Source organism: Gorilla gorilla, chromosome 6 (assembly GCF_029281585.2).
Source record: "Gorilla gorilla gorilla isolate KB3781 chromosome 6, NHGRI_mGorGor1-v2.1_pri, whole genome shotgun sequence".
Taxonomy (NCBI): Eukaryota; Metazoa; Chordata; class Mammalia; order Primates; family Hominidae; genus Gorilla; species Gorilla gorilla.
The window spans coordinates 116,523,249-116,540,858 of record NC_073230.2 but is presented as its reverse complement, the minus strand read 5'-3'; the positions used below and the strand labels follow the sequence as shown (position 1 = coordinate 116,540,858).

The 17,610-nt window shown below is 38.8% G+C and overlaps 3 protein-coding genes and 1 long non-coding RNA gene across 21 annotated transcripts in view; 2 read left to right on the top strand and 2 right to left on the bottom strand.

Moving 5' to 3' along the window:
* Positions 1–423, bottom strand: part of BCAP29 (B cell receptor associated protein 29) — a 51,489-nt gene extending 51,066 nt beyond the window's left edge. For 4 of the 5 annotated variants that reach the window (XM_055392610.2, XM_055392615.2, XM_055392617.2 and 1 more), the window contains exon 1: positions 96–248. The gene's annotated coding sequence lies outside the window, so the exon portion shown is untranslated. Of the gene's footprint in view, positions 1–95 lie in introns of all 5 variants that reach the window. The other variant, XM_055392620.2, reaches the window with a different exon arrangement.
* Positions 4–10,502, top strand: LOC134758940 (uncharacterized). Its single transcript, XR_010134728.1, has 2 exons — positions 4–481; positions 9,335–10,502. It is a non-coding gene; the product is annotated as an uncharacterized lncRNA (long non-coding RNA).
* Positions 1,736–16,163, bottom strand: DUS4L (dihydrouridine synthase 4 like). Of its 14 annotated transcripts, XM_019030887.2 has the most exons (10): positions 15,896–16,040; positions 15,429–15,517; positions 15,105–15,257; positions 13,429–13,553; positions 12,921–13,057; positions 8,921–9,042; positions 6,361–6,478; positions 4,876–4,998; positions 3,594–3,820; positions 1,736–2,873 (listed from the first exon to the last, which is right to left on the bottom strand). In XM_019030887.2, exons 5-10 carry the CDS (start codon positions 13,034–13,036, stop codon positions 2,626–2,628), a joined length of 954 nt encoding a protein of 317 aa, XP_018886432.1. In that variant the 5' UTR covers positions 13,037–13,057; positions 13,429–13,553; positions 15,105–15,257; positions 15,429–15,517; positions 15,896–16,040; the 3' UTR covers positions 1,736–2,625. The 14 variants fall into 14 exon arrangements, with proteins under 14 accessions (XP_018886432.1, XP_063564789.1, XP_055248602.1 ...); XM_063708719.1 differs by lacking the exons at positions 13,429–13,553; positions 15,896–16,040 and adding an exon at positions 16,046–16,140 and having other exon boundaries at positions 15,255–15,340; XM_055392627.2 differs by lacking the exons at positions 15,105–15,257; positions 15,896–16,040 and adding an exon at positions 16,046–16,130.
* COG5 (component of oligomeric golgi complex 5) overlaps positions 16,116–17,610 on the top strand; it is a 372,787-nt gene continuing 371,292 nt past the window's right edge. The window contains exon 1 of the mRNA XM_019030869.3: positions 16,116–16,302. Coding sequence (XP_018886414.1) covers positions 16,116–16,302 — 187 coding nt within the window. The remainder of the gene's footprint in view (positions 16,303–17,610) is intronic.

Sequence of the window (17,610 nt, the reverse complement as noted above, 5' to 3'; positions counted from 1 at the left end):
CGTCCCGGCTGAGGTCACAGGCGGCGCGACCACATTTATTGGCAACAATTGTTTTCTAATTGGCGGCAGGTCAGAGAATGAGTTAGACTTTTGACCTGATGCTTGGAGGTCGGAGCGCAACTTCTTCAGGAGGACAGACTTTCCACTGCTAAGTGCGGCCCCGGCGGGAGGGTGCCGGGGTCCAGGTCTAAGGAGCGGCGCCGGGCGGCGGGGCTGGATTGGGTGGTGCAAATTCAGCGAACGCGCTTAAGACGCACTCCTTTCCGGTCACCTACTCTCTCTTCATGGTGGGAACTGTTTGTGTCCAGAATTAAGCTATATTTAATAAAGGGCCAGGATGAGGTGGTCGTGCAGCATTTTGTTCTGGAGAACCCAGGATCAACTGTATGTCACAACATATTCCGTAGGCGTTCCCGTTCCCGTCCATGGGCTGGGAAGAGACAGTAAACTTTACCGTGATGTTTGGGGACTGGTACGAAAGGTGGGTATGGGGATATTCTTTCACTATTTTCCAGCTTTTCAAACTGTGCGTGTACATTTAAGTTGTTGAATTTTTTCGATATTGACAACGTATCAGGAATTTAATAAAAGTACTATTCTGGTGGCAATTATTTGGGGAATAGTAAATAAATGTTGAAAATTGATAATTATAGAATATAAAACATTCAAAAACACATTTAAGTTGGTGCTTTTTCTTAATTTATCACTAATATTCTGGATCACATGTAACAGAAAAAATAGAAAAATAGACTTTGAACATAAATTAACCATAAGGAAGATTTGTTTTTTTTTTGAGATGGAGTCTCCCAATGTCGCCCAGGCTGGACTGTGGTGGTGCGATCTCGGCTCACTGTAGCCTCTGCCTCCCAGGTTCAAGTGATTCTCTGGCCCCAGTCTCCAGAGTGGCTGGGATTACAGGCGCCTGCCACCATGCCTAGCTAATTGTTGTATTTTTAGCAGAGACAGGGTTTCACCACGTTGGCCAGGCTGGTCTCGAACTCCTGGACTCAAGTGATCTGCCTGCCTTGGCCTCCCAAACTGTTGGGATTACAGGTGTGAGCCACCGCGCCTAGCCAGGAAGTTACTTTTTTTTTTTTTTGAGACAGAGTCTTGCTCTGTTGCCCAGGCAGGAGTGCAGTGGCGCAATCTCAGCTCACTGCAACCTCCACCTCCCAGGTTCACACCATTCTCCTGCCTCAGCCTCCCGAGTAGCTGGGACTATAGGCGCCCGCCACAACGCCCAGCTAATTTTTGTATTTTTAGTAGAGACGGGGTTTCACCGTGTTATCCAGGATGGTCTTGATCTCCTGACCTCGTGATCTGCCCGCCTTGGCCTCCCAAAGTGCTGGGATCACAGGCGTGAGCCACCGCGCCCGGCCAGGAAGTTACTTTTAATTAAAAGTGTTAGAACTTCTTGCCCATCCACGCTGGTTCCTTCCAAACACCGAGCACATTACTCTAGTGATGATGCTGTGCTCACAACACTAGGGTAATTCAATTCAGAGTTCTGACCATACCTCCCTATTTTGTACAGTATTCATAGAAAATGAAACAGCGAGTTATCTTTAAAAAAATGCATTAACTGAAAAGTGAAAACAGAATGTACTGAGAAAAAAGATGGCACCACAGTGCTTATGTTAAAATGGATTCATTCAATATTCCCAAACGTGAATTAAACAGTTTTACGTAATTGTTTCCTTATAACAGTTTTCATGTTGGCAAAACAAAATAATACTTTAATTATGAACGGTTTTATTTCAGTCTGAGATACTTAATTCTTGCAGTGCATGCCCACCGATAACAAAATCTATTAATAACACTCCAAAACCATGGGACTTTAAAGTTACAATCAACGGCTGAGAGGCATAAAAGTAATATCATTAAACACAGAGTATGAAAATTAGGTTTTAAAGTTAAAAACAAAACCTGGTTACTATTCTCTAGGAAATATTTCAAATATATAATCATCTCCAGGTTGGACACCAAATTTCCTATACTTTAGATATGGTAGATTGCAGTTAATTTTATCTTTTTAGGTAGGAGATTATTAAGCTTTCAATCTTTGGAGGATATAGAAGTTTTGAAATGTACCAAATTTAATGTCATTAACCAAATGGAATTTTTAATATAAGTTCTCAGTGCAATTCTATTCAGAATTTCCTGTTCTTTTTCATTTTGGATGGATGTTGGTATTTGTTCCACCACTTTTTTGCACCTGCATACTTCTTGTTAATTTATAGATACTATGAGCCATAATTTCTTAGTATTAAATTTTATTTTAAAATGTTAAAAACATGATTACTTTAGGAAAAAATTCCCACTCTACCCATCCCCCCAATATCTATATAACAGGATTCAGAGCAGTATTTGTCAATGTTTGCCTAGAATGATCAGGATGTTTGAACCACTGGGAGTTTTCTTTAAACTGTGTATTTCTGGGTCTACTCCAGATCTACCTAATCAGAATCTCTGAGGGTGGTGTCTACAACTGATTTTTAAAAAACGCTCCCAGGGATTGTTTTTATACTAAAATTTGAGAGCTACTGGTTTAAGGTACAAAATATGACCTTCTGTGGTTTCACTGTGGGTCTAAAAGTATATATTAAAATTATTTGGGAAGTCTAGTCAAATGCCATAATGGTCTGTAAGGTAATCTATGATTGCTGATGTGCTTGACAGAGCATTAAATACCCTTTTTTCCTGCCTTGAAGTTATCTTTTCCATCATGTACATTAAATGTTGATGGAAACACATGTAAGGAGTCCCGAGTTCAAGAGCAATGTCAACCCAGTCCCAGATGCATTTCAGTGGGGTTTCCTCATATCCAGCAAACATGGCCGGGTTTGCTAAGAGTCCTCTTGCAACCATCACACCTACAAATTAAAGCACACCATATTTGTCCATACATTAAGGACCCCTGGTTATTAGTTCAAGCTCAATGAAGCAAACAATATATTTTTAAAAAGTATTATCACAAGGTTTTGTAATGTCTTTATTACATTAATATGTTTAATCCGATTACAAAAGAATTAATTTTGGTACCTTTTGTAAACCAGGAAAGTTTAAATGTACGTACAGAAATCTTTATTTTTTAAAGATTTCTACATTAAACCATTAGTCTTTAGTTTTTCTTTATGGTAAATCTGGATTGTCATAAATTGGGCTGCTTAAAGTTCAGTTTATCTATATTCTCCCATCTAGCAATTATAGGGCTTGGCATGCCAATAATTTAAGGGAATAATGAAACTGCATAGCAGTTCTGGGATTCCTTTAGCTCTTATCATTCTCAAGTTCACTTACTCTCATTTCTAGGTGCTTTATTTTACTAGTAGGCTATCTGGAAAATTATTCACTGGTTACTAGATATGATGGTGTCAGAAAAGTAACTGAATTAATTTATCCCAGTTAAGATAATCCATGTTTTTTCTAGGTAGAAAACTTAACATCATTTTAATAAATCGCTTAGCTTAAAACAGTACAATGGGAAAATATGGCTTAATGTTAAACAAAACAAATGAAAATCAAATTAACATTACTTCCCCACTCTCATTTCTTCCCCCCCAATTAAAAGAACCCAAGTACTTATTTCTTACCATCTGTCCCAGTAATCCGCCACACATTTTCTGCTTCCTTTAAGCTTCTGATGTCTCCATTAGCAATTACAGGTATAGACATATTTTCCTTAATTATTTTAATGGAATCATAGTGCACTGGCTGATGTCTTTCTTCAGCAGTTCTTCCATGGACTGTAATCCAGGAAACTCCTGTTGCCTCAGCCTTTTGACAAAGATCTACAGTTCTTTTAAGGTCATCATGGATCCTACAATTTCAAAATTACATTTATCTGTTCACAGCACACAAATCTTAATGCCAACATTAACTGACTAAAATGATATTTCATCTACTAAATTAGTTAGCTTTGCTATATCATATTATTACTCTATGTCATTATCAGCAAGGTTTTCTTCAGGGATCAGTTCCTACACAAGACCTCAAATTTAGCTATTTCACTATTGACAACAAAGGACAAAAAACAAGTTTTATCTTAGACCTAGTGCCTCTATGTTTTGGCTTTGATAAATGAAAGAGCCATGAAAGTACTGTCACAGATGAATTTAAACCCTAATATTTACTGTGCATGCCCCCATCCCCCAGTGGGAGAACATAATACTTTATCTTGAAATATGTTTTCGGGCTGGGCACCGTGGCTCACTCCTGTAATCCCAGCACATTGAGAGGCTGAGGCAGGTGGATCACTTGAGGCCAGGAGCTCAAGACCGGCCTGGCCAACATGGCGAAACCTCGTTTCTACTAAAAAATACAAAAATTAGCGAGGTGTGGTGACACACACCTGTAATCCCAACTACTTGAGAGGCTGAGGCATGAGAATTGCTTGAACCTGGGAGGCAGGGGTTGCAGTGAACCAAGATCGTGCCACTGCACTCCAGCCTGGGCAACAGAGTGAGACTCTGTCTCAAAAAAAGAAATATGTTTTCAACCTGTCACGGAAAAACTGATTCCTGGTTTATTTTCTTTTCATTGTGAAATTTTAGTGCAAATATTTTTCCTATTTTCTACACTTGGCACCAGTAATGTTTCTTAACATTAAATACTACATAGCTAAAGTTGAAAGTTTGGTGAAACTTAAAGGGAGGCTTTAACTTTTGTTAAAAGTACAAAGAGGAAGTTTTTCAGGACTATAAATGAAAATTATGGTATATATTCTTTTACTAAATGTCTTATTTTCAACATTTCCATACACCAGCTACCAATTTATTTAGGATAGATACTCCCAACAGCATCAGACAAAAGCAATAATCTTTCATTTCCTAAGTAATGGATTATCCTATCAATAGATTGAAATATTGTCTTTACCTTATTTTAATAGAAACTGAAAATCCAGGGGTTTCCACTTGATTTCTTACTTGTTTCACCATGTCTTGAACAAGCTCTGGCTTGTTTATTAAGCAAGCCCCATAACCTTCTGCCATTGCCCACCTTTGTAAAGCAAACACATGAACAAGTGAATTATAAATAACTGGAAGAGAGAAGACAAAATTCTGAAAGCACTGAAATGTAAGTGCATCCATTTCTCTAGTGATCTGGAATAGAAGCAGATTTAAAAAATTCACAGATTCAACATTTCTAAGTGGATCAATATGAGATTAGGAAAACATGTTCCCAGATCAAAAAGTACTCAGGAGAAATGGTTTTCATTGGCAAGTGAGAATATTAAGTTAAAAGTCATTCAACCAAAACAGGTTTAAATATTCGAAGTAATTGCAATGACTTCAGATTTTAAAAATTCCAAATTTGATGTTTATTGTGCATAACAAGAGGTTTTATTAGTCTCAATAGTAGAAAGATATTTTTGGCTTACAGCATTCCAATACCACTAAACAGCTAATTTAACCCTCCTAATGAGTATACAAATATGTCTAATCTGATTTCGATTACGCTATACTTAACAACTTTGCTTTTATTCTTTGGACACATTTTGAATTACTGATAATCTACTACAGTGCCAGTACAGTAGAACTATTATTGTCAGGCTGGGCGCGGTGGCTCAGGCCTGTAATCTCAGCACTTTGGGAGGCCGAGGCGGGCGGATCACCTGAGGCTGGGAGTTTGTAACCAGCCTGACCAACATAGAGAAACCCCGTCTCTACTAAAAATACAAAATTAGCCTGGCGTGGTGGCGCATGGCTGTAATCCCAGCTACTCAGGAGGCTGAGGCAGGAGAATCGCTTGAACCTGGGAGGTGGTAGTTGTGGTGAGCTGAGACCACACCACTGCACTCCAACCTGGGAAACTCTGTCTCAAAAAAAAAAAAAAGAAATATTATTGTCAAATTAAGTACACCCTATCAACACCCAGTTATTTAAACCCAAACAAGTAACTGTGGTATAGAAAGAAAAAGTGATTATAATGAGGTATTTTTATAAGGGGAATTAATTAGGAGGAAATATGTGGTGATTTCCTAAGTCAAACAATCTGTTTTCAGAGCAAGTATATCTGACATGACAGTAAAAATACATTTTAGGGATTGCCGTAAACATTAGATTCTCATATAACTACTTAGGGATGAGATTCAAGGCACAGCCACATAAAAATTCTATTGGTGAGGGGAGACAAAACACCTGTCAAAGGTCTATACATCATTTCAGTCATCAGAAAAGACCTTTGAATTTATGTTTCTAAATTACATTTCCCTATATTTTCTTCCTTCTTGTTTTGAGCCCTGGGACTGTAACTCTATTTTCTTTTTAATTTTTGGAAAACTAGAAAGATATTTTACCATGTTCACACAGTTTTTTTTCTACTCTTTTGGAAAATTCTTCCAACTTCTTTGAGCTTTACCTCTGAGGGCAACCACAGTTAATGTCTATTCCATTCGCATAAGGACAGACTATACGAGCAGCATCAGATAAAAGTCTTGCATCGTTAGCAGCAAACTGAACAATCAATGGGCAATCACCTGACAAAATGAATAGCTCAACATTAAAATTCACAGGAAAAAACCCCATGCACACACACACCAAACTTTAATGTTTGTACAGGATAAAATAGCAATAACGATTTTTAGCCTAAGAAGCATCTGTCCAAATAATATAACATTAAACAATTTAAAATATTTAAAATTAAAAGCAATTTACACGGTAAAAAATTCAAACAATACAAAATTTAATAAATGAAAACAATTCTAATACTTTTGACAAAATAGACCCTCTTCCCAAAGGTGAGAATTAGTTTACTGCATTCCAGAACAATTTTTTTTGTATACCTGTAAAACTTAAACAAGTGTGAACAATCTATATATACCACTGTGCCTACTGTTCCTTTCTTTCCTCATGTATCTGGGAGATGTACTCAGACCTATTTTCTTCTTTATAGTGGGATATTCCACTGTATGGATGGACCATGTAGTGTATTTTTAGACTGTTTCACATGCTCTGAGTATATTCATAGGGTAAATTCTTAGGAGAATTGTTAATAGGCATTTAACATACAACACGGTGATAGATATTACAGAATTATCTTCCAAGAGTTTACCAATATAGACATATACCAATATGGATAAAAGTTCTTGTTTCCTCACAACTTATCATACAGTGTATATCCAACATTTGAATATTCTAATTTGTGAGCTCTCTTCATATTCTTTGCATTTTTCTGTATATAATTTTTCCATTAGTTCTTTTTATTTGTAATTTTTTTTAATAAAACAAAGAAATTAGTATTGCTATCTATCATGTGTTATAAATATTCTCCTCAGTTTTTTGTCTTTGAGTATATTTGTGCTCTTACATATAAAGGTTTAATTTTTTTTTTTTTTTTTGAGACAGAGTCTGTCACCCAGGCTGGAGTGCAGTGGCACAATCTCAGCTCACTGCAACCTCTGCGTCCCAGGTTCAAGTGATTCTCTGGCTCAGTCTCCCAAGTAGCTAGGATTACAGGCACCTGCCACCATGGCCAGCCAATTTTTGCATTTTTAGTAGAGATAGGGTTTCACCATGTTGGTCAGGCTGGTCTCGAACTCCTGACCTCAGGTGATCCACCCACCTTGGCCTCCCAAAGCACTAAGATTACAGGCATGAGCCACCGCCTCTGGCCCAAAGGTTTAAATTTTAATACAGCCGAATGTATTAAAGCTTCCTAGGTTTTAAAGAACATATTTTTCGTATCCTTGGGTCAGTGTTATAAACTCTGTTTAGATGTATTTCAACATTTCTTTTGAGGAATACTTGTATGAGATTCACTGCGTGTTTATGAAAATGCAGATTTGTGGGCATCATCCTAGTTGCACTGATTCAAGATTCCTATGGCAATCTACTGATTTACAGGATTATGATGGTTTAGGAGAATTTGCTTTATTCTTTATGGAGATGTAAGGTGCTTTCCCTTTTGTAACTCAAGAGAGTTACAGAATTTCAATTTAACAACCATTTATTGGTCTAATATATTTCCAACACTGTACTAGATGCTGAGGATACAAATCAAGCTATTTCTAAAGCTACAGCCCTCAAGGAGGCCGAACCTAATGGGAGAAACAGGCATATAAAGAGGAAATCATAATGCAGTAGAATTAAGTGCAACATAAGAGCCTGTGCTTAGCAGGGAGGACATGAGTAGAGGATGATCAAAAAAAAAAAAAAAAAAAAAAGATTCATGGCTACAAATATTGAGAGCTGAATGAGAAAACATAAACTACAGTTTGCAAGAGAGAGAGGGGGTCTGGTGTGAGAAGACAGGGTATGTTCAAGGACTTAAAATAACTTAGGAATTTTGAAGGATAAAGTCAGTGGGCTGTGGGGAGAAACTGAAGGAAGATAAGGCTGCAGAAGATGTATTCAGAGGTCAGATTATGAAAAACTGTGTATTATCTTTAGGTGCTGAAATTTTAGTCTTTAAGCCAGTAGTTCTCAACCTTTAACAAGCTCAGAATTACCTGGAGAGCTTTTAAAACACAGATTGCTGGACCACATATGCGGAATTTCTGATTTAGTACACCTGTAAATCTCCATTTCTAACAAGTTTCCAGATAATACTGATGCTGCTGGTCTGGGGATCACACTTTGAGAACAATGAGAGAAAAATTTACATGTTCAATAGGTCACTTTGGTCTCCTTGGAGGATAGTTTGGAATGGTACAAGACTAGAGGCAGTGTGACAGGAATCTACTCTAGTAGCCTTAGTGAGAGGAGAGGGTTTCAAAGTGACGTTACACTTTGGTATATACACTGATAGTTTGCAAGGCATTCAGTAATAACATGTAAAAAATACTTACTAAAAACACTAAAGAACTAAAGCTTTTTCACATAAAATCTCTAAATTGTGTTGTTTCTGATTAGACAAGATAGTTGAGTTTGTAAACAAATTTAAAAAGTTTTACAAAGTGAGTACACTCGGTTTCACATACCTTGATTTGTGGTAAATTCGCTGTCTCTGGCTTTTCTAGATTTGACAAAATCAGCAGCAACAATCATTGGTGTGTAACACAGATCACAACTATATTTTCTTACTAGTGTCCTAAAAGCCAACCTGTGAGCATATAAAACCTTAATTATGCATTTAGAAACACCACAAACATATTTTAGTGCATTGTTAAATATTTATCAGAGAAAGTTCTACCTATGGGGAGATGGAGGAGATTTACTTTTCCCTATTATTCCTGCTAAGTATTACTAAAAACCCTGGATATTATATATAAAACAAACACAAGAAAATTTTGAAAGGTGAAGAAAAGATGTCCAGACAGGCTAGTGACCTCAGGACCTGAGGAATGACAGGGTGTTGAGTTCTCTGGGTTTTATTTTTGTCTCAAATATCCTAGACTTGAAGAAGCTGGCCACCTGGAAACAACAATAGATGCAGACAAAACCAGCCCCAACAAAAGACTTCTCTAACCAAAGGACCAGGAAAACGTTCTGTCTGACCTAGTAAGACAGAAAACTTTTAGACAGTTCTACTCCAGCCAAATACTGTAGAAAAAGCTATGGCTTTATCTCCATTAGCAAAGGCCAAGTGGGAATCCTAGACTTCTACCCTCCAAAGGCTGTAACAAGGTGCTCCAACATTCTACTGATACCAAGGCCAGGTAAGGATCTGAAACTTTCATCTCTGGTGGCCACTGAGGTCACTCCCAGCCCAGTGGTATCAGTGGAGGCCACAAGGGGAGCCTGGACTTCCATGCCTGCCAGCAGTAATGAAGCACTCTTCTCCCTCCCTGCTTGGTGTGGTAGCAGAGGAGGCATAGTGGAGAGCCAGGACTTTCATTATTGCCCAGCATATATGACGCTACCCTCACCATGGGGAACTGGAACTCTCATCCCTGCCCCGCAGTAATGAGGAGCTCCTCACCCACCAGATGTCGAAGGAGGCCAAGTGGAGAACTTGGACTTCTATCAGATAGCAATGAGGTGGCACCACTCCCCTACATCATTCCTTGCTGGAGTGTTGTCAGAAAAAGCCGGTTAAAACAGAAGGTGCAAGTCAAAATCAATTAATGTAATCCATCATATTAACAGGCTAAATAATAAAAATCACATGATCATATAGATGCATAAAAGGCATTTCACAAAATACACTCATACATAGTTAAAAAAAAAAAAGCTAACTCTCGGAAAACCAGAAGTAGAGGGAACCTTCCTCAGTTTGATAAAGTGTATCCACAAAATTCCTACAGAACACTTTTGCCTTAGGAACAAGGTAAGGAAGTCTGCTCTTATCACCCTTATTCAACACAGCGCTGAAACTTCTAGTCAGTGCAATAAGGCATGATAAAGAAACAAAAGGCATGTGATCAAAAGGAAGAAATCCAACTGTCCTTATTTGCAGATGAGATGGTTGTTCATATAGACTCTGAAGGAATTTACAAAAAAACTAGAACCAACAAGTGAGTTTAGCAAGTTTTCAGGATGTAAGATCAACATACAAAAATCTATTTCTATGTGCTAGCAATAAACATGTGAACACCAAAAATTAAAAATTCTATTTACAAACATGCTCAAAACAAACCTGGGTGTCTTACAAAACATGTGCAGAACTTGTATGCTGAAAACTACACAATACTGATGATAGAAATCAAAGAAAATCTCAATCAATGGAAAGATATACTGTGTTCATGGATTGGGAGACTCAACCTAGTAAGAAAGTCAGTTCTTCCCAAGTTGAGGTATAGGTTTCACACAGTTCTTATGAAAATTCCAGCAGGGTTTTTTGCAGAGATAGACAATGTCATTCTAAAATTTATTTGTAAAGCAAGGGAACTAGAATAGCTAAAACAATTTTGAAAAAGTAAATAAATTGGGAAGAACCAGTCTACCTGATTTCAAGACATATTATAGAGCTATATAGTAAAACTGTGTGGTATTGGTGGGGAAAAAGATACAAGATCAAAGGAACAAAACAGAAAATGCTGATTTCTCACAAAGAAGTAAAGAATTAGAGGAGAGATAGCCTTTCTTTTTTTATTATTATTTTTGAGACGGAGTTTTACTCTTGTTGCCCAGGCTGGAGTGCAGTGGTGCGATCTCGGCTCACTGCAACCTTCACCTCCCAGGTTCAAGCGATTTTCCTGCCTCAGCCTCCCAGCAGCTGGGACTATTGGCATGCACCACCACGCTGACTAATTTTTGTATTTTTAGTAGAGACGGGGTTTCACCATGTTGGCCAGGCTGGTCTCGAACTCCTGACCTCAAATGATCTGCCCACCTCGGCCTCCCAAAGTGCTGGGATTAGGATTTGATGGCGTGAGCCACCATGCCTGGCCGATAGCCTTTCAAAAATGATGCTGGAGTAATTGGACATCCATAGGCAACCTAACCTAAGCCTCACACTTACATAAAAGTTAATGCAAAATTGATCATGGACTTAAATGCAAAACATAAAACTATAAAACTTTTAGGGAAAAAAACTTAGGAGAAAATATTCAGGATCTGGAGCTACATAAAGGTTTCTTATACTTGACATCGAAAGCACAATTTACAAAAGGAAAAATTGATGTTAGACTTCATTAAAATGAAACTTTTGTTCTGCAAAAGATCCTGTTAGGAGCATGAAAGACAAGCCATATACAGGGAGAAAATACGTGCAAATCACACATCTGACAAAGGAGAATATATATCTAGAGTATAATAGAAAACAAGAAAACAAACAAATGGACAAAAGCACTTGAATAGATACTTCTACAAAGACAACATACAAATGGCCAATAAACACACAAAAAGATGTTCAGCATCATTAATCATTAGGGAAATGCAAATTAAAACTGCAATGAGATACCACTTCACACCCATTAGGATGATTATAATAATAAAATAAAAACTCCCAGAACATAACAAGTGTCGATGAGGATGTGGAGAAATTAAAACTCTTGTTCACTGCTGGTGGTAAGGTAACATGGTGCAGCTGCTACGGAAAGCAGTACAGTAGTTGCTCAAAAAATTAAACATAGAATCACCATGATCCAGCAATTCTACATCTGGGTACATAGTCAAAAAGAATTGAAAGCAATAGCCAAAAGGTGGAAGTTATCCTGTGTTCTATCAATATATGAATGGATATCAACAGATGAATGGATAAACAAAATATACATAAAATGGAATATTATTCAGCCTTAAAAAGGAACAACAGTCTGATACATGCTACAACATGAATGAACCTTGAGGATGTTATGCTGCATAAAATATTAGCAAAATAAATCCAGTTCTGAACAAATACGTATAAGACTTATATGAGGTACCTAGAGTAGTGAAATTCATAGAGGGAGAAAGTAGAATAATGGTTGCCAGGGGCTGCTGTGGGGAACAGTGGAATGGGGAGTAACAGTTTAATGTGATAGAATTTCCATCTTCTAAGATGAAAAGAGTTTCAGAGATCAGATGCACAACAATGTGAATGTAATTAATACTGCTGAACTGTATACTTAAAAATGATCGAGGTAAATTTTATGTTACGTATATTTTATAACAAACTTCTAAAAAAACTCAATAGTAAAAGAGCAAACAATCCAATTAGAAGATGAGCAAAAGATACGAAGAAATATTTCTTCGAAAACTGAACACACAACTACCTTAGGACCCAAATTGCACTCCTATTTGTCCCAAGACTTAAGTTCACATAAAAATCTATACATCAATACTTATATCTATTTAATATCCACTATATACTTATAGATAGGAGTTACAACCACCGCCATTTTTATAGATATAAAAAGTGCAGCTCAGAGAAGTTAATTGTTTACTCAGGATCACATATATACTAGGCAAGTAGTAGCATCATGACTCAATTCTAAATCATGATTCCAAAGCTAAGAGTTTGAAGTTCCCATACGGTGGGTGGTCTTACAGTACTTTTAAAAAGTCAGAGCATAAAAGGGAAATTTCATCTTAGTTCATTAACCATTTTGCAACACTTACTTTGAATATCGAACCATTGGGGCACAGACTTTTACCAGCTGGCCAGAATGAAACATTTCTATGGGATCTTTTTTTCTTTCCTGACATATTGTCGTTTGCATGCAGTCACTCTTCATTAATACAGATATGTTTCAAATCTGAAAAAGACAATAAGCTTGTATAGAGAAAATGTTTTCACTATATTAATTCCATTCTAACAATTTCAACTGCCAACAACATATATTTTTTATCAGGCTTGTGGGCTCAGAAATTTTTTTATTAATAGCTTATTTTCACAGTATCCAATATGATACTATAGAATGCTGCCTCTATTTGTAAGATAAATAGATGTGGAAAACTACCCAAGATAGTTGTGGAAAAACAAGATGCAGAAAACGAGATTTTTTTTTTTTCCCTAGTTTACCATGTTGTAAGTTTTCATGTTATTTAAAAATTTTTTACATGTTACTTTGTTGGGATTGGTAAGCCAAGAAATTTGGTTTGAATTATTTTATATATGATACTCAACTGGCATTTGGAAATATCTTGTTTTATTCAGGAAAGTTAAATGGCATTAATAGAGCAACTCTTAAGTAGTCAGTGTTTCAAAAGATATCCTGGTGCTTTTATTGTAATTCTTGAATCCTGTTCTGTCTGTGAATCAGAAGATAAACAAACGTTAATTATTTTTAAAAATTTTAATGTGATATTATCTAGTGAAAATTTCAATTATAATTCTATAATTGCATTGTAAATCACTTTTATACCCCAAGAGGTACAGGTACGAGTGATGAAATTATGGAGTTTATAAATGTTTTACATTTGCTATACTTAAAATCCTACCATTTCACAGTGTTGGCTACTTTTCATATTCCAGTCTTTGGCCTTAGTAACTTAGAAACAGGTATGTATGAAGGAAAAATGAAGCAGAAAACAACAACAACAAAAAAAAGAATCAGATATGGGCCAACTTTAGAATGGTCTAATTGCTCAAACTTTAGAGTCTTTAACCTTTAGGCAAGGAGTTGAAATTAAAAATAGCCAAGGTACTTAAGGATGTCAGGATCTTGCAAGAAACCGCTGGAAGCACCAATATTTAAGTAACAGAGGAAAAGGGGAGAGCAAAAGAGACTGAAGATGAACTTTGGAGCTGGGAGGAATAAACCTAAAGAGTGATACTCAGAAAACAAGAGAGAGACCATTATGAAGGAAGGAGGGGATAGGTATCTTAAACATCAGAGAAAAGTAAGGCAAAAATAAAGCGCAATGGCAACAAGGTCATTAGTGATTTTAGCAAGAATTACTTCATTTTTATCCACTCCTGCAGTCATAGTAAATGGCATACAGAAGGCCTCAATATTTATTTGCTGAAAGAATAAATCAGTAGCTTTCAGGGGACTGGGCTCACACCTGTAAACTCAGCTTTTGGGAGGCCAAGGTGGGAGGCTTGCTTAAGGCCAGGAGTTCGAGACCAGCTTGGGCAATATAGTGAGACCCCCATCTCTAAAAAAATTATAAAAATCAGCTGGGCGTGGCAGCAAGCGACTGTGGTCCCAGCTACTCCAGAAGCTTGGGCAGGAGGATCCCTTGAGCCCAGGAGGTTGAGGCTGCAGTGAGCCACGATCCTGCCACTGCACTCCAGCCTGGGTGACAGAGCTAGACCCCAACTCAACAAAACAATCACTAGCTTTCTACCTTAGTTGTACACTACAATGACCCAAGGAGCTTTTAAGAATTAGGATGCCCAAGCCATACCCTAGACCAATTAAATCCAAACGTCTGGGCTCAGGATGCAGGCATCAGTGTTTTCATTAAAGCTCTTCAGGTGATTTCAATGTGCAGCTAAGCTTGGAATTACTGGAATAAGTAAATCCAAAGATTCCAAAGCACCTGGTACAATTGTTTGTTTAAATGGGTTCCTACCTTACCTATTAACTCCTTTTAGAATATGGATTGAGTCTTATGTTTGTAAACTCATGAGACCATGCAGAGCAGGGGGGTCAAAACTTTCGCTGTATGAATGAATATTACTCACTCTTCTAAAATCTTCCACTGGGGGGAATAAAGCCAAGGAAGGAAAAACAATTCCTAATTCACAAGTAATGAATGAATCACCCCTATTCCCATCATGACTAAGATCTTACATACTAGGGAAAATCCTCTGAGACAGAGAGCATAGTGCATTGTAGCATAAGACTTGCTTACCTGAGGTGTTGTGAGTATGAAATGCATTTAGAGTTATAAAATACTTAGAACAGCGATAAGCACAGGATAAGTAATAGCGCCTTTTTGAAACAGAATGTAGAAAACCACGTAGCTCTGGAACTGGATAAAATTGGTTTCCTGGATACATACCTACTGTAAAAAATGACAAAGTCATCTTCCAGCTTCTTTTTGCGAAGATGCTTAAGACTGTCTTGCATACTTGTGGTTGCCTGACCCTGTTAATTTATCAATATTTATCTTAGAAGAAAGAAATCTAGGTCAAAAATGCGAACGTATTATAAAGAAGATACAATGGGAACCAACCTGATGCTCTTACAGCGTCAATACTGTTAGCTGAGATGTGGACCATCTATCAGTTTGTAATTAAGAAAAAGTCTGGCACGTGACTGAAACTGAGGAAGAAGTAGAAAAGGCAAAAGGTCAAAGGTCTCATGGGAAGGAAGGAGGGTAGAGACAGTGAGTTTTATTGGTCCTTTTATGGTTCAGACTTCCTTCTTCATCGACTCTCCCTAATTCTCTTCACTGTCCATCCCCAGCAACTTTTCTTCCCAAGCATTTCCTGCGGGCTTTTATTACCCCAGGAGTGCCAATCAAGGCGTGGGACAGATAAAGCTGTGTAGCAACTAACGCGTGACTCTTGTGAGTGTGGAGGGCAAACGAAGCTCCCTGAAACCTCCGCTCTGCTCTCCTGCCTTACGCCGCGCGGCCCCTGTTCTGAGGTTTAATACTTGCTTCACAGATAAGCGCTGCGGCCACGTTCCGGTGCCCACCTTCTCCTTGGCCAGGGCACGACGCCAGCCCAGGGGGCGCGGCCCTGAGCTGCTGCGAGAGACAGCTGAAAGCGCCGGCCCGACGGCCTTGGCTCCCTCGGTGCGCTGGGCGCAGAGCACTCGGACCCTGGGCGCCCACTGCTCGAGTACCTGCGCGGCTCCTAGCCAGGCTTAGCCCAGACGCAGGCTGAGAGTCAGTTCGCCAGGTGGGCCTGGAGCCATGGGTTGGGTGGGCGGGCGGCGCCGGGATTCTGCGTCACCACCTGGGCGGAGCCGTTCTGCTGCTGACGACATCAACCCGGCACCTGCCAACATGGAAGGTGGCGACGGCAGCGTCGCTGTAGCTGGCCTCGGAGCTCGAGGCTCTGGAGCGGCTGCAGCGACAGTCCGGGAACTTCTGCAGGACGGTAAGGAGACAGGGTCTGACCAGGTCGTGGGGTTGGGGGTCTGCGCTGCTCCGCACCTGGACAGCGAGGTGGACCCAACCCGTTGCTTTGCAGAAAGTTTTCCAGTCTGGACGTGACCACTCCCCTCCTCCCGGCCCCCTGGCTTGGGTACTGTTCTAGCCAACCTATTTACTCTGGGACTGGCTCCCTTTTTTCTGGAGTCTTGGGGACACTTGGTTTCTGTGTGCTCCTCATTTCAACTCGACCCCCCCCCCCCCCGCCCCCTGCCTCCAGCTTCCCTGAAGTTTCGGGAGCCCAAACCCTGTGGACCGCGTTGGCAGCCACCGGCTGCTACCGCAGTTCTTGACGAAGGGGTGTAGCGTTCGAGCTCTTCAAAAGTGTAAGCTCTAGAACAGACGGCAGACGCATAATGAAATAGGGCCTTGTTTTAAAGTAGAACTGGAAACGCCTACTCCTTTAACAAATGGACTGTACAGGTGACCCCTCTTGCAGGGTGGTTTTTTTTTCCCTCCTTTATGAGGCAGTTATCTACAGTGACACGTGGGGGAGGGTTTGAGACATTCGTTCAGGTTAGGATTAACCATTTGTACAGAATCTAGCAGTCAGATTTTATTGCTAGTCAGTTTGGAGAGAAGTTGCCCGAAATAAGAAAAGTTAGATATAATATACTTGAAAAGCATATTCAGTTGTGTCAATCCAGTTACCATGTCCCGAATCTCTTATCCTTCAGAATAAAGTTCACATTTATAAGCATAAAAATAAAGCCCTTCTCACCTGTTCTTAATTTTCTCTCTAGTGGCCATCGCATTCTACCTTGTACTAAAATCATTTGTATACTTGTTTTAATCTCTTCTGTGTTGCAAACTTTTTTTAATATCCCACAGTGTGAATAGCAGTATCTTGCATACAGTAGGTGCAGAATGTTTTTTAAATTGATCATCGCAGTTAGAAGCACATGCACACATTTGAAGACCGAAGTGGGTAATAAATGAAATAAAGTTCCAAATTATTGTTTATTTTCTCTGTTAAATATTTTATTGTCGTCCTGAATTACATGCCTTTTCATGATAATTTATGTACTTTTGTCAAAAGCAATGATGTTTTCTGAACTATTTCGTGTTGGAAGCTCTAGGTCCGGGTCTCTGTCTAAAACTTGGCTAAACTGAATTTAAACTTTAGATACAAGGCAGAGACCCTGATATATTTGCAATTGCTCCTGATACATGTGCAATTCTTGCCCTCAAGTAGTTCACCATCTAGTAGAGGAAATAATCTTGTAGAGCTATAAAGGTAGGTTCTGTAATATAG

Coding starts and splice junctions, on each gene's coding strand:
- DUS4L (XM_004046028.4), bottom strand. CDS start 13,036: ATGAAGAGTGACTGCATGCAAACGACAATATGTCAGGAAAGAAAAAAA. Junction 4,999..6,360: donor AACTGTGGTTGCCCTCAGAG/GTAAAGCTCAAA, acceptor TGCTTTACAAAG/GTGGGCAATGGCAGAAGGTT. Junction 3,821..4,875: donor TCAGTTTCTATTAAAATAAG/GTAAAGACAATA, acceptor TTGAAATTGTAG/GATCCATGATGACCTTAAAA.